Source organism: Anguilla anguilla, chromosome 3 (genome assembly GCF_013347855.1).
Source record: "Anguilla anguilla isolate fAngAng1 chromosome 3, fAngAng1.pri, whole genome shotgun sequence".
Lineage (NCBI taxonomy): Eukaryota > Metazoa > Chordata > Actinopteri > Anguilliformes > Anguillidae > Anguilla > Anguilla anguilla.
In genome coordinates, this window is record NC_049203.1 from 24,848,841 (window position 1) to 24,861,475 (window position 12,635).

The 12,635-nt window shown below is 45.7% G+C and overlaps 1 protein-coding gene across 12 annotated transcripts in view; it reads left to right on the forward strand.

The window, feature by feature from the left end:
• Positions 1-12,635, forward strand: part of LOC118223634 (probable ubiquitin carboxyl-terminal hydrolase FAF-X) — a 71,981-nt gene that overhangs the window by 39,415 nt on the left and 19,931 nt on the right. For all 12 annotated transcript variants that reach the window (XM_035410415.1, XM_035410406.1, XM_035410408.1 and 9 more), the window contains 14 exons: positions 30-241; positions 1,121-1,361; positions 1,760-1,909; positions 2,841-2,961; positions 3,484-3,614; positions 4,370-4,648; positions 5,662-5,787; positions 6,588-6,725; positions 8,628-8,794; positions 9,154-9,262; positions 9,953-10,099; positions 10,315-10,461; positions 10,813-11,020; positions 11,662-11,882. In XM_035410415.1, coding sequence (XP_035266306.1) covers positions 30-241; positions 1,121-1,361; positions 1,760-1,909; positions 2,841-2,961; positions 3,484-3,614; positions 4,370-4,648; positions 5,662-5,787; positions 6,588-6,725; positions 8,628-8,794; positions 9,154-9,262; positions 9,953-10,099; positions 10,315-10,461; positions 10,813-11,020; positions 11,662-11,882 — 2,397 coding nt within the window. The remainder of the gene's footprint in view (positions 1-29; positions 242-1,120; positions 1,362-1,759; positions 1,910-2,840; positions 2,962-3,483; positions 3,615-4,369; positions 4,649-5,661; positions 5,788-6,587; positions 6,726-8,627; positions 8,795-9,153; positions 9,263-9,952; positions 10,100-10,314; positions 10,462-10,812; positions 11,021-11,661; positions 11,883-12,635) is intronic.

Consider the following 12,635-nt stretch of genomic DNA (forward strand, 5'->3'; position numbering starts at 1 on the left):
CTTTTACTTTGATGTGGGCGGACCCGCAGGTAGAGATCCACGAAGACTTCATCCAGTCCTGCTTCGACCGGCTGAAAGCGTCCTACGACACCCTGTGCGTGCTCGACGGGGACAAAGACAGCATCAACTGCGCCAGGCAGGAGGCCATCCGCATGGTGCGCGTCCTCACCGTCCTGAGGGAGTACATCAACGAGTGCGATAGCGACTACCACGAGGAGAGGACCATCCTGCCCATGTCACGGTAACGGCCCTCGCGCTAGCGTTCCTTGTGCTAGCATTCCGCGCCCAAGCGTTTCTCGCACTAGCGTTCCTCGCACTAGCGTACCTCTCGCTAGCACTCCTCGCACTAGTGTTCCTCGCACTAGCGCTCCTCGCGCTAGCATTCCTCACACTAGCGCTCCTCGCACTAGCGTACCTCTCGCTAGCGCTCCTCGCACTAGTGTTCCTCGCGCTAGCATTCCACGCGCTAGCATTCCTCACGCTAACGTTCCTCGCACTAGCATTCCTTGTGCTAGCATTCCTCGCGCCTGCGGTTCCCATGCTGAAGTTCCCACTTGGGCGTCCTAACAAAAATGTATTGATTTGCACTTAATATTTTTGAAGGGCGACTCTGCCCAAAAATCAATATTTGATGGTAAACTGCTCTGTCCCCCTTGCCATTGACAGTGTTGACCAATGCTGTATATTTCTGTCTCCTGTCCTGGAAATGTTTTCCCAGGTGTCATGTTTCGTGGCACGGGGGGAGCCGCACCCATTTTCGAGGTCTTAGTGATGATTACCTGAGTCAGAGAGCTGTATTCCTGATGCAGGACACACACATATAAGCAATCACAGCGTAGAGCATCGCAAAATTCTTCATTATTTTTTAAAGCCTTCCAGCTGTGCCAGGATCAATGAAATATAACAGTATTGAATTTGGGTGAAGTTCCCCCTTTTAAGTATTAAAATGTGCATAACTGTGCTGGTGAGATAAGAAACCTGAAATTAGTACTTTATAGAGACCTAATTTATTCCGTTAGATAGTCTCATAAAAACGAAAAGAGACATCCTGTTCTTTTTGGAATGTGGCTACATTTGACCTTGGAATCTAACAATGTTTATTTTCTCTCCTTTTTTGCAGGGCGTTTCGCGGCAAACACATCACCCTGGTGGTGCGTTTCCCCAACCAAGGCCGGCAGGTGGACGACCTGGACATCTGGTCCCACACCAACGACACGATCGGCTCCGTCCGCCGCTGCATCCTGACCCGGATAAAGGCCAACAGCACCCACACCAAAATCGAGCTCTTCATTGGTGGAGAGATCGTCGACCCCGCCGACGACAGGAAGCTGATTGGACAGCTCAACCTAAAGGACAAGACCGTAAGCGCTTTAGTTTGAAGAGGGTCACGGATCATTCTTTGTTCTTTTTTTTTTTTTTGAACAGTAATTATTTTTTCCATTAACAACAAGAAGTAGTACAACTTGTTCCAAAACCACAGCCCATCCTGAATACAAATGGACATCAATATTTTCTATACACAGCTGAACACTAAGTAATTCTTGCACACCTTTATTTTAGAAGCTTAGCTTTACGATAGCTGCAAACTAGCTCTATTGATTCAGGCCGTGGAGATTATTTGTTCCTAATCGCTTATTACCATTCATAACTTGGAGGTTAGATTAAAGTGCATGTTTATCTGCAGTCCGCAGAGCTAGCGCATTGTGTTTTCTGGATGTTCATATGGTAATAATGATTGCTCCACCGTGTCTTCTCTCAGTTAATCACAGCCAAGCTCACCCAGGTCAGTTCCAATATGCCTTCAAGCCCTGACAGCTCCTCCGATTCGTCCACCGGTTCCCCTGGCAACCACGGGACCCATTACAGCGACGGACCCAATCCTGAAGTGGAGAGCTGTCTTCCAGGAGTGGTAAGGGGCCTGTTTGCTTTTGTGTTTGGCAGTAGCGCTACAGTCCTTATAAACCAATCAGTGAGAAATGTTAACTTGGCCGCATGTCCTGTTAAACTAAAGTTTCCTTCGGTGCATGATGTAATAACTTTATCCAGGTAGCAGCTTTTGCACATTGCGGTTCAAAGTGATTTAATGTAGAAACACAGATGTGGAAATTTAAACGGTAATGTTTTCATTCCAGCAGGAGAATCTTATCCATGGAAACGTTTAAGAACAGTTGTTCTGCACAGCAAAAAAACAAAACTACTCATAATAACAGTTTTAATATGGCTCTTAGAAAGTAAAAAAAATGCTTTCTTCACCTGGTCTATAGAGCAAGGCAAAACCATCATGGCAGTTTGGCTTTACCTCAGGCAATGCTGGTGGAAATGTAACCTCTGTGAATTAATAACTAAATAATAGATTTGACTTTTTGCAGATGCTTTTATCCAGGCTGCTTATGCAGATTTATTTATTTATTTACTTATTTATTTATATATTTGTTAATTTCATATAGTCCATTTATGCATCTGGATGTTTTACTGAAGCAATTCAGGTTAACATTGGTTCCTGTCATGATTTGGGCATTGTATGATTGAGAGAAAGAGATTGTGTGTTTTTGGATCTGCCAAGAACTGTCAGTACCCCTTCAGAAAGGGAACCCGGAGCCAGTGAGCCAGCAATCCTGTAGTGCATTGCACATTGGGTTTGAAAACAAAGGAACAAACCATTTTCAAATGGCAAAAAAGCAAGCACTTTTAAGAGAGAGAACCAATTTACCATACCTTGCATAGCTCATATTTCTTTGTTTTTAAATTCCCTCTAATGGCTGGCAATAGATCATGCACATTATGCAGTAGCCTGATGACATGTCTGTATGCACCTAAACCCTGACCCTTTTGTTTGCTAGATCATGTCCCTGCATCTCCGCTACATCTCCTTCCTGTGGCAAGTGGCCGATCTGGGCTGCAACCTCAACATGCCCCTCCTCAGGGACGGAGCCCGAATTCTCATGAAGCTCATGCCCCCCGGTACGTGATCTCTGCCTGCCGCTCTCCCAGGGTTTTCTCAAGTCCTGCTGTGCTCAGCAAGTCCTTTAATTCCTGCATGTTGGGGGACTTTTGGCTCCGGTGAATGTGATCAATTTCCAACTAAAAAAAACCCGGTGGGGTTTTTTTTCCGGAGAAGTTTAATGTGAGTTTAAACAGAGGCCATTTTATACATTTATAACCGAATTCTGCTGAAGCGATAATTGATCCTACCTTGATTTAAAATGGTAGATAAAACCTGAAAATAAAGTGCAAGTAGCTGAGCTAATCACAAGAACATAGTAGTTACACTTTTTTAACCTATTCTGTATCTGTAAAAATAATTCTGCCTGATGTCATTGCTTATTGTATGTATTTCCATTAGAGGAGTACGAGGGTGCAGGGGCAGAGTTTGAGGGTGATGCACCCTTGTTCCCTGTGTTGGACAACCCCCGTGAATGCTCGGCTCTTTGTAAACGGTCGTCATAACTGGGAGCTTTTCTCTTTCCTTTGCCTCCTCTCCAGATAACACTACTGTAGAAAACCTGCGTGCCACCTGCCTGGACCACGCCAAGCTCGGCGAGAACAGCCTCAGCCCCACGCTGGACTCGCGGTTCTTCGGACCGTCGCCCTCGCAAGTGCTCTACCTGACCGAGGTTTGTGTCACGTGACCCCCCCTCGTACAGCCCCCCCCCATTCCTGTCATGTGACCCCCTTGCACAGCCCCCCCCTATTGGCATTTTAAGGGATATTGCCTTAAAATCAATTGGCTATTAAATGCACTATGTCCTCAAGCTGTCTCTTGCATCTACAGTGGCCCTTAAAGTTGCAAAGTTGTTTTTTTTTTTTTTTGGTTTATGGGGTGCTTGAGCTCAGTTCCCGGAGGGCTAGCGTGTACGCTGGCTTCTGCTCACCCCGATATCCGACCGCAGTAAAACATTGTAGTGCTGTCTTCACATGTTGCCCAGGATTCTATAATGAAAATGTCAGATCAAGCAAATGATTGGGCGAGTTCAATAATTAAGAAAAAAAGCTGGCGTGAAATCCCGAAGTGGATCTTCCCTCGTTGCAGACCCCTGGTTTTTATAATGGCTCCTGCTTGAGTTCTGTCATTTTTTCTTTTGCCTGACCAATTTTTTTATTTTTTTAAATAAATTTGATGCTAAAAGTGGGGCTGTATATATCCAATTCCCACCCTGATTTGGAATGTCCAATCATGCCTAACCGATTTGTATAGAACAAGAAAATATAGAAAAATATTTCTATATTGTCAGCCCTTGGATTCCAATATAGACACAGTTGCATGGACTTGAGTGTCTCTGGATAGGAGCATCCACCATATTACTGAATGTAAACAGTGCTGACATTAAACCCTGTGGTGACCTCTGACCCCCCCCCCCCCCCCCCGCAGGTGGTGTACTCTTTGCTCATGCCGGCCAGCGGCACGCTGGGAGAGGAAGCCAGCGACTTCCAGTACAACTTCTTAAAAAGCGGCGGCCTGCCGCTCGTCCTGAGCATGCTCACCAGGAACAACTTCCTGCCCAACGCCGACATGGAGACCCGGCGGGGCGCCTACCTGAACGCCCTGAAGATAGCCAAGCTGCTGCTGACGGCGGTGGGCTTCGGCCACGTCAAGGCGGTGGCCGAGGCCTGCCAGCCCGTGGTGGAGGGGACCACCCCCGTGTCGCCGGTGAGCGTCGCCCCGGAAACGTCCCCCCGCTCCGCAGAACGTGCTCCGTAGGCTAGACCTGAATTATGCATAGATTTTACATGACATCTATAATATATATATATATATATATATATATATATATAGCACCCCTACATGTGCCCCTAAAGCAGATCCACTGTGCTAGGTTACACAGTTCTCAGCCCTGAGATAGTCTAGCTCTGCCCTGTTACAGATCTGAGTCAGTATGACTCAACGGTGGCTTTAATTGGCACGGCACATTGTAATCTAATTAGATGTGCCCAATTCGGCCACGACAACACTCGCTAATAGGCAGTGCAACAACAGTGTTGTCACAGGTAGTTAAGGGGAAAGGGGACCGTTATGCAGAAGGGCGCAATAAGCGTACCCCTATGGAACATTTTAGGAATTTTAACGGCTTCTTGGTACATGTCTTGTGTAGCGGAGAGGAGGCCATATTTGTGTCTGCGTGATTTTTTTTTTTTTTTTGCCCTTTATAAATCACAGCCTCGTTCCTGAATCTCAGCGGTGGCCTCCTGAGTCTCTCCCCAGCTCTGTTAGAAATGTCAGCGGTGTACGGTGTCTGGGGGGGAATGGTGTTCCACCAGTACTCCCCTTAAGGGCTTCTATTTAAAGTGGAGAGACTGGAGAACGTGTACACACCTGACAGGCCTGAGAATAAAGAGTACGGCGAATACTCTCCAAAGTCTGTACGCCTGGAGGTGTCGCACTAAATTTCCAGGGGGACGCGGTGTCTCCAGGTTTTCCTGTCAATCAGCTGCTAATTAAGGCCTTGAGAACAAGGTGTGTTGATTCTTCAGCCAATCAGTGACTTCAATGAACCGCTGCTGCCGGGAACCCCCCCCCCCCCCGAAAACCAGCAGACGCTGCGGCCCTTCAGGGCTGGAGCTTGACATCAGCGCTGTACACAAATGAAAGGGGCCTGCCCGATTTCACAGTAAGCGTGTGTGCGCTAATGCTAAAGCGCCGGTTTTTGTCGTCCCCTCGCACAGATAAACCAGGCGACTCACGACCAGGCCCTGGTCCTTCAGAACGCCCTCCAGAACATCCCCAACCCGTCGTCTGAGTGCATGCTGAGGAACGTGGCGGTGCGGCTGGCCCAGCAGATCACCGATGAGGTCGGTGTCCCGAGGGCCACAGGCCCTTGAGTCTCCTCTACAGTGCAGTATAAGGCAGCATAGAATAACATTTAAAGATCTGAACTTTTAATTCAGAAGTTGCAGGTTTGATTCCCAGCTGGGGCATTGCCATTGTACCATTGAGCGAAATACTTGACCTGCAATTATTTATTTAATTTTTATTATTTAATAAGCAACTTCCTGGTTAAATAAGGGATAAATAAATAAAGAATCTATTTAAAAATGGACGGGGTGTAAGTTTCTCTTGATATTCGCATCTGCTGAAGGTTTAAATGTGTATGTTGGGAGGTTATGCCTGTGCTCTGATTGGCTGTTCTGCTTTAGTCAAGAGAGGATGGTTCCTCTGTGTCGTGGTGCTGAAAAACATTTTAAAGGATAAGTGGAGCGTGTGAGCATGTGTGTCCCCGCGGTGTCTCCTCTATTGTGTGAAATTGTGAGTCCTTCCCGAGCGACATGACTAAAAGCATTGCTCAACCATTTAGAATGAAGTCATGGCAACGGCCCCGTTTAATTTGGGCTGTTTGTGATTTCTCTTTTCTTCCTGGAAATTATGAGCAATTCATATTTAATTGCAGCACTTTTTCTTACAGAACACACAAGAATAATTTAGCTTGTGTGCTCTTCTGGGAAATATTATTTAGAAACTGATGGCTCCACAAGTCCTTTTTCACTCTGCGCTGTGGTTTTAATTGAACCATTGTCTGTGTCTGTCTCACCTGCTGTGATGACATCAGAATTAAACTGAGACGTGTCGTCGTCTTTTTTTTTTTTTTTTACAGAACTTCTTCCAGGCTTCCAAGTACATCCCGGACATATGCGTGATCAGGGCGGTGCAGAAGATCGTCTGGGCCTCAGGCTGCGGGACAGTCCAGCTGGTCTTCAGCTCCAACGAGGAGATCAGCAAGATCTATGAAAAGGTAGGACTTTCCCCTTCACCTGCTGCTGTTAACAAGCTTTACAGAAAGGTAGGGCCTTCTCCTCCACCTGCTGTGGTTTACAGGCTTTACAGAAAGGTAGGGCATTCTCCTCCACCTGCTGTGGTTAACAGGTTTTACAGAAAGGTAGGGCATTCTCCTCCACCTGCTGTGGTTTACAGGCTTTACAGAAAGGTAGGGCATTCTCGTCCACCTGCTGTGGTTAACAGGCTTTACAGAAAGGTAGGGCATTCTCCTCCACCTGCTGTGGTTTACAGGCTTTACAGAAAGGTAGGGCATTCTCCATCACCTGCTGTGGTTTACAGGCTTTACAGAAAGGTAGGGCATTCTCCTCCACCTGCTGTGGTTAACAGGTTTTACAGAAAGGTAGGGCATTCTCCTCCACCTGCTGTGGTTTACAGGCTTTACAGAAAGGTAGGGCATTCTCGTCCACCTGCTGTGGTTAACAGGCTTTACAGAAAGGTAGGGCATTCTCCTCCACCTGCTGTGGTTAACAGGCTTTACAGAAAGGTAGGGCATTCTCCTCCACCTGCTGTGGTTAACAGGTTTTACAGAAAGGTAAGGCCTTAACTGTTTCCCTGCTGTGGATAATGAGTCTAACAGAAAGGTAGATCCTTTACTGTTTACTGTTACCGAATAGAAATATAACGAATCATAAACAACTAGCGCTCAAAGCATGTAATTAGCCTGCTTTTCTGAGATGGCATTCCTAAGATTTGGACAGGTTGCTCCTGTTGGCTTTGTTCAGAAGATCTCAGCGAGAGATCTGAGAAGCGTACTCTCGCCGCTCATGGTCCCGGCTGCTTATCGTCTTTGAGAATGCAAAATGGATCATCTGCGCATGTTGCAGTTTACCTGCTAGTCAAGCGTGTTGTCATGTTAGCACGGTGTTCCCGTCTTTAAATTTCATTTTGAAAGATTGCGTTTGCGTGATACACTTGCCTCAGGCTCTCTCACAGTTCATTTCAGTTTTTGTCTAAGAAGTCGCTGAGCCGTTGGAGAAATGAATGCTTAAACCCTGAAAGCCCAATGGCCATGAAATTAGACGCCGGTGTCTAACAATTGTCTTAAATTATTGCTTTTATTGAAAAAGTGCTGCAATTACTGCATTGTGAAACCAAAATGCATAAAAATACCTTTTAATAAAAGGAATCTGTGCTTTAACCGCATGTGAATTGTTTGATTATAAACCTAAAATTGTGGAATACAGAGCCAAATCAAGACAAGTATGTCTTTGTCCCACACAATATGGAGCTCACTATATATAGTGATAGAGATAAATCAGGGGAATGATAAAGGACACTATTATTATAAATAGTTTGTGGTTTGAGGCTGTCTCCTTGTTGTTAGTGGTGTTTCATTTGCGAACGATTTGTTCTTTTGAACAAATAAAAAAAAATAAAAATTTTAGAATTTAACCTTTATTTATCCAGGAAAAACCTCATTGAGAATGAAATCTCTTTTGCAAGGGGGACCTGTCCAATAAATGTCCAGTATGTTTACTGAGAGAGAACATAGGTTCAGCTGATTCTGGTCATTTTACAGCATAAAATGTGCTCAGTTCAAATGTGCTCTTTATTTCATGCTTTGAATCATGTCTGTTCTGTATATAACTTTGGAGATAATGATGTTTATTGAAGACCGGGGGGGTTCTTACAAAAAGCCCTGGGTTTTAAGGGGTTGATGGGAATTGCAGTGCAATGCCAAGTTGGAAAAACGGGCAGTCGGGCACCAGTGTGAGATGCCATGTGGGAGTGACAATTTAAATCATATGAAAAACAAATGGTATATATTTACTGCCACAGTAAAGCTAAGCAGCAGTAGATGCGTTTGACTGAACGGGTGCTATTTTTTCTTTTTCCTTTTTTTCGTTGTTGGGCGCAGACGAACGCAGGTAACGAGCCGGACGGCGAGGACGAGCAGGTGTGCTGTGAGGCGCTGGAGGTCATGACCCTCTGCTTCGCCCTCATCCCCACCGCCCTGGATGCACTGAGCAAGGAGAAGGCCTGGCAGACCTTCATCATAGACCTGCTGTTGCACTGCCAGAGCAAGTGAGCCACCTGCTGTTCCTCAGCGTGTGTGTGTGTGTGCGCGTGTGCACGCACCTGTGCACTTGTGTGCTTGTGTGTATGTGCATACGCATGCCTGTGTGTATATGTGTGTGTATGTGTGCGTGTATATATACGTGTGTAGGTACGTGTGTGTGCCCATGTGTGTGCACAAACGTGTGTTTGTGTCCGTGGTTGTGAGTGTGTGTGCGCGCGTGTGCCCATTCATGTGTGTTTATTTTTGCCCAGATGCGTCTGAGCGTATTGATGGACCGTCTTTTTCCCCCGTGTTTGTGTCTGTGCGCTGATTGGCTGTCTCGGCAGGTGAAGGTTTGTGCTAAATGGCTATCTTGTTCGCGCAGGTCTGTTCGTCAGATGGCCCAGGAGCAGTTCTTCCTGATGGCCACCAGGTGTTGCATGGGCCACAGGCCCCTCCTCTTCTTCATCACCCTCCTCTTCACTGTTTTAGGTGTAAGTTTATGAAATGTTTTAATATTTGGGCTTTTGCGTCACTGTTGCTCATGAAATTCATGTTATGTTAAACTACTTGACATATAAAATAACATTTGATGAGTTGATAAGATTAAGCATTCAAGGCTGCTCTCCTTAAGCCTTGAAGCTAACACATCTCTAGTTGATAAAGCAAGTCTGTCTTACCCAACAACCTGTGGTTTTCTTGAAAGTGTATGGAAAAATACTGAACCTTGTTTTCGGGGTGGGGGGGGGGGGGGGCTTCCACAGAGTTCTCTGGCTGCTTAAAAGCAGTGAAGAACATTTCCTTGAGAATTAGTCAGTGGGAGGTTTATGAATGGTGACCATTTCATTTCTGAGATAAGCCATGAATGAATGTCTTGTTTTTTTTTTCTGCAAGTCATCCTCTGTCAGGAAGATTTAAGAGCACCATCTGTTCCTTAATAAGTTAACATTTTGTCTTTTGAATATAGTTCTTTATACTCCTTTCCACCCCTCACATTGTGGGAAAAAATGTTTTCCTTTTTTGTAACAATATTTCTTGTGTGTTTCAAATTGCTTTTAATTTTGTTTCATGTTGAACTTTTAATTATGGTATTGTTGTAGTTTCCTTTTTTAAAGCGGTTGGCTTAGTGAACATGTGACGCATAAGAGCTGAGTCAGTGTGCGCCCGGCCTTGTGTTTCTCCAGAGCACTGCAAAGGAGAGAGCCAAGCACGCAGGGGATTACTTCACACTGTTACGGCACTTACTCAACTACGCGTACAACAGCAACATCAACCTGCCCAACGCCGAGGTTCTGCTCAACAACGAGATTGACTGGTTGAAAAGGATCAGGGTAGGTCAGACTTGGAGTTGCCTCCCTGTGTTAGTTTGACTAACGTTTCTTTACATTTTGATGTTCAGAAGGGGGAAGTGGGCTCGCTCATTATTATTGTCTTAATTTTAATTACTGACAATAAAATAATAAAGAGGGTGCCTTGCAAAACACGATAATACTAGGAAAAAAGGTCTTTGTGACATATATTTCTATTTAAATGTTTGGTTCGCCAGGATGACGTAAAGAAGACAGGAGAGACCGGTGTGGAGGAGACCATTCTGGAAGGTCACCTAGGGGTCACCAAGGAGCTCCTGGCCTTCCAGACCCCGGAGAAGAAGTACTATATCGGGTGCGAGAAGGGCGGGGCCAACCTCATCAAGGTGAGTCCACATCTCATCAGCCCTGGGCAGTGACGATGGTGTCAATGATGGTGGTGGTGGTGGTGACGATGATGATAGTGGTATGACATATTATATTTGTGTAGTATTCTTCACCCGACGATCTCTGTGCAGTTTCAGTTGAGTGCCTTTCAAAGCTCTGGAAAAAGTTGCTTTCTATCTCTATTTCTGTTTATTTCTCTCTTTTAAATTCAAATTCAAAATGCTTTATTGGCATGAAGTGCACTTGTAAATATTGCTACAGCATACATACAGAAATATACATTAGAATACATTGGAAGATGAATGTAAATTAAGCAGAATCATTTCTAACTGTCTCCCTCTCCCCCACAGGAGCTGATAGATGACTTCATCTTCCCGGCCTCCAACGTGTACCTGCAGTACATGAAGAGCGGGGAGTTCCCGGCCGAGCAGGCCATCCCCGTCTGCAGCTCCCCCGCCACCATCAACGCCGGCTTCGAGCTGCTGGTGGCGCTGGCCGTGGGCTGCGTGCGGAACCTCAAGCAGATCGTCGACACGCTCACCGACATGTACTACTTAGGTAGGCGGAGCCCGGCCCGCCCCTTGTTTTTCAAACGCAGATGAACTCGCCCTCCACGGCAGTCTGAGCAGCTATTGGTTGGTCCGCCGTTGATACCAGTGTGATGGTATGGGTTTACCCTTGGTCTGTAAAAGTCCCTAAATGCCCATGCTAAAATTAGCAGTAAAGTTGCAGAAAGTAATGGAGAAAATGGCCAAATAACTGCCAGGAAACACTGGCCGAATTAAAAAACAAAACAAAAACAAAAAAACTTGACAGTGAGCAAACTTGCTAAGTTACTAACTTCTTGACCCTTGATAATCGTATCTTGCATTTTCAGTATGCTGAGAGTGCTAACAAATTGGCCTGCTCATTTTAATATTGAATCCACAAACAAGAGTAAGCAGTCATCCGAGACTCAGAGACCGAAGTGTTTGTCTGTGTGGGCAAAATATTTTTATGGCAATCGCCTCAAAATATATGTCCACCTCTCAAAAGAAATCCGGCATTCATCCCTGAAATGTCATTGGGAAATATGATCAAAATATCACCGAAATGTCACGGAAGCAAACCTCATATTAGTAGGAACCGTGCAGGACCTTTTGCGAAATGCGGTTGATGCATCTTAATTAAAACATTTTGTCTCCACCCCCCCTTTCTAGGTTGTGAAGCACTTACAGAATGGGAGTACTTGCCGCCGGTGGGGCCCAGGCCCACTAAAGGCTTTGTGGGCCTGAAGAACGCCGGGGCCACCTGCTACATGAACTCTGTGATCCAGCAGCTCTACATGATCCCGCCCATCAGGTCCAGCATCCTGGCCATCGAGGGCACCGGCACCGACGTGGACGACGACATGTCCGGCGACGAGAAGCAGGAGAACGAGGTACCTGCCCCTGCAGGCTGAAGGCGGAACTGGACCCTCATAGAGTAACCCCAATAGAGTAACTGTTTAGGCTGCTGGGAATGTCTGCAGGAAGTGCGTGAGACACAGCTAATTTTTTCCCCCATAACCCGCAATCGAACAACCGATAAGTGGGTGCCGACTCACAGTTTGGGTAACCCCCCTGTGTTTATGGAAACTGGGTCTTGGTCAGATTTGTGAATTGCATCTTTAACCCCAGCGAGAGTCCAGAGTTCAAAGTGTGCTTATATAGTGTACTTTGCCCAATGACGATACTCATCCTTGCCCAGGATTCTGTGACTGACAGAACAGCCATCTCCTGGCATTGATGCCATGTAGGCACAGCTTGGAGCTGAGGGCAGTGATCAGCGCTTGAGCACTACATGGTATATTAAACTACACGATGATGTGGAGTACTACACTCAGGTTTTCTACAGCAGTTTATTGTGAGGTTGTAAGCGTGGGGACTTGCATATTGGTGGATTTTCGCACTTGCAAATTAGTGCTTTTCAAAGATTGTTTTCTACACGGTTTACCAGTAATTTTTACATCACTAACAGAATTCTGTAAACACAGCGTGCTTCTGTCTTTATTTAGCATATTATTAAGCCTGAAATTAAAATACAAGTAGTCAATCACTAGACAATAAGAGATAAGGATGGTATGAGGGTGATGTGCTCTTGTTTCTTTGTGTTAAAATATAACCTGGTGTAGCCAGTCATATGGTCAGTAGAG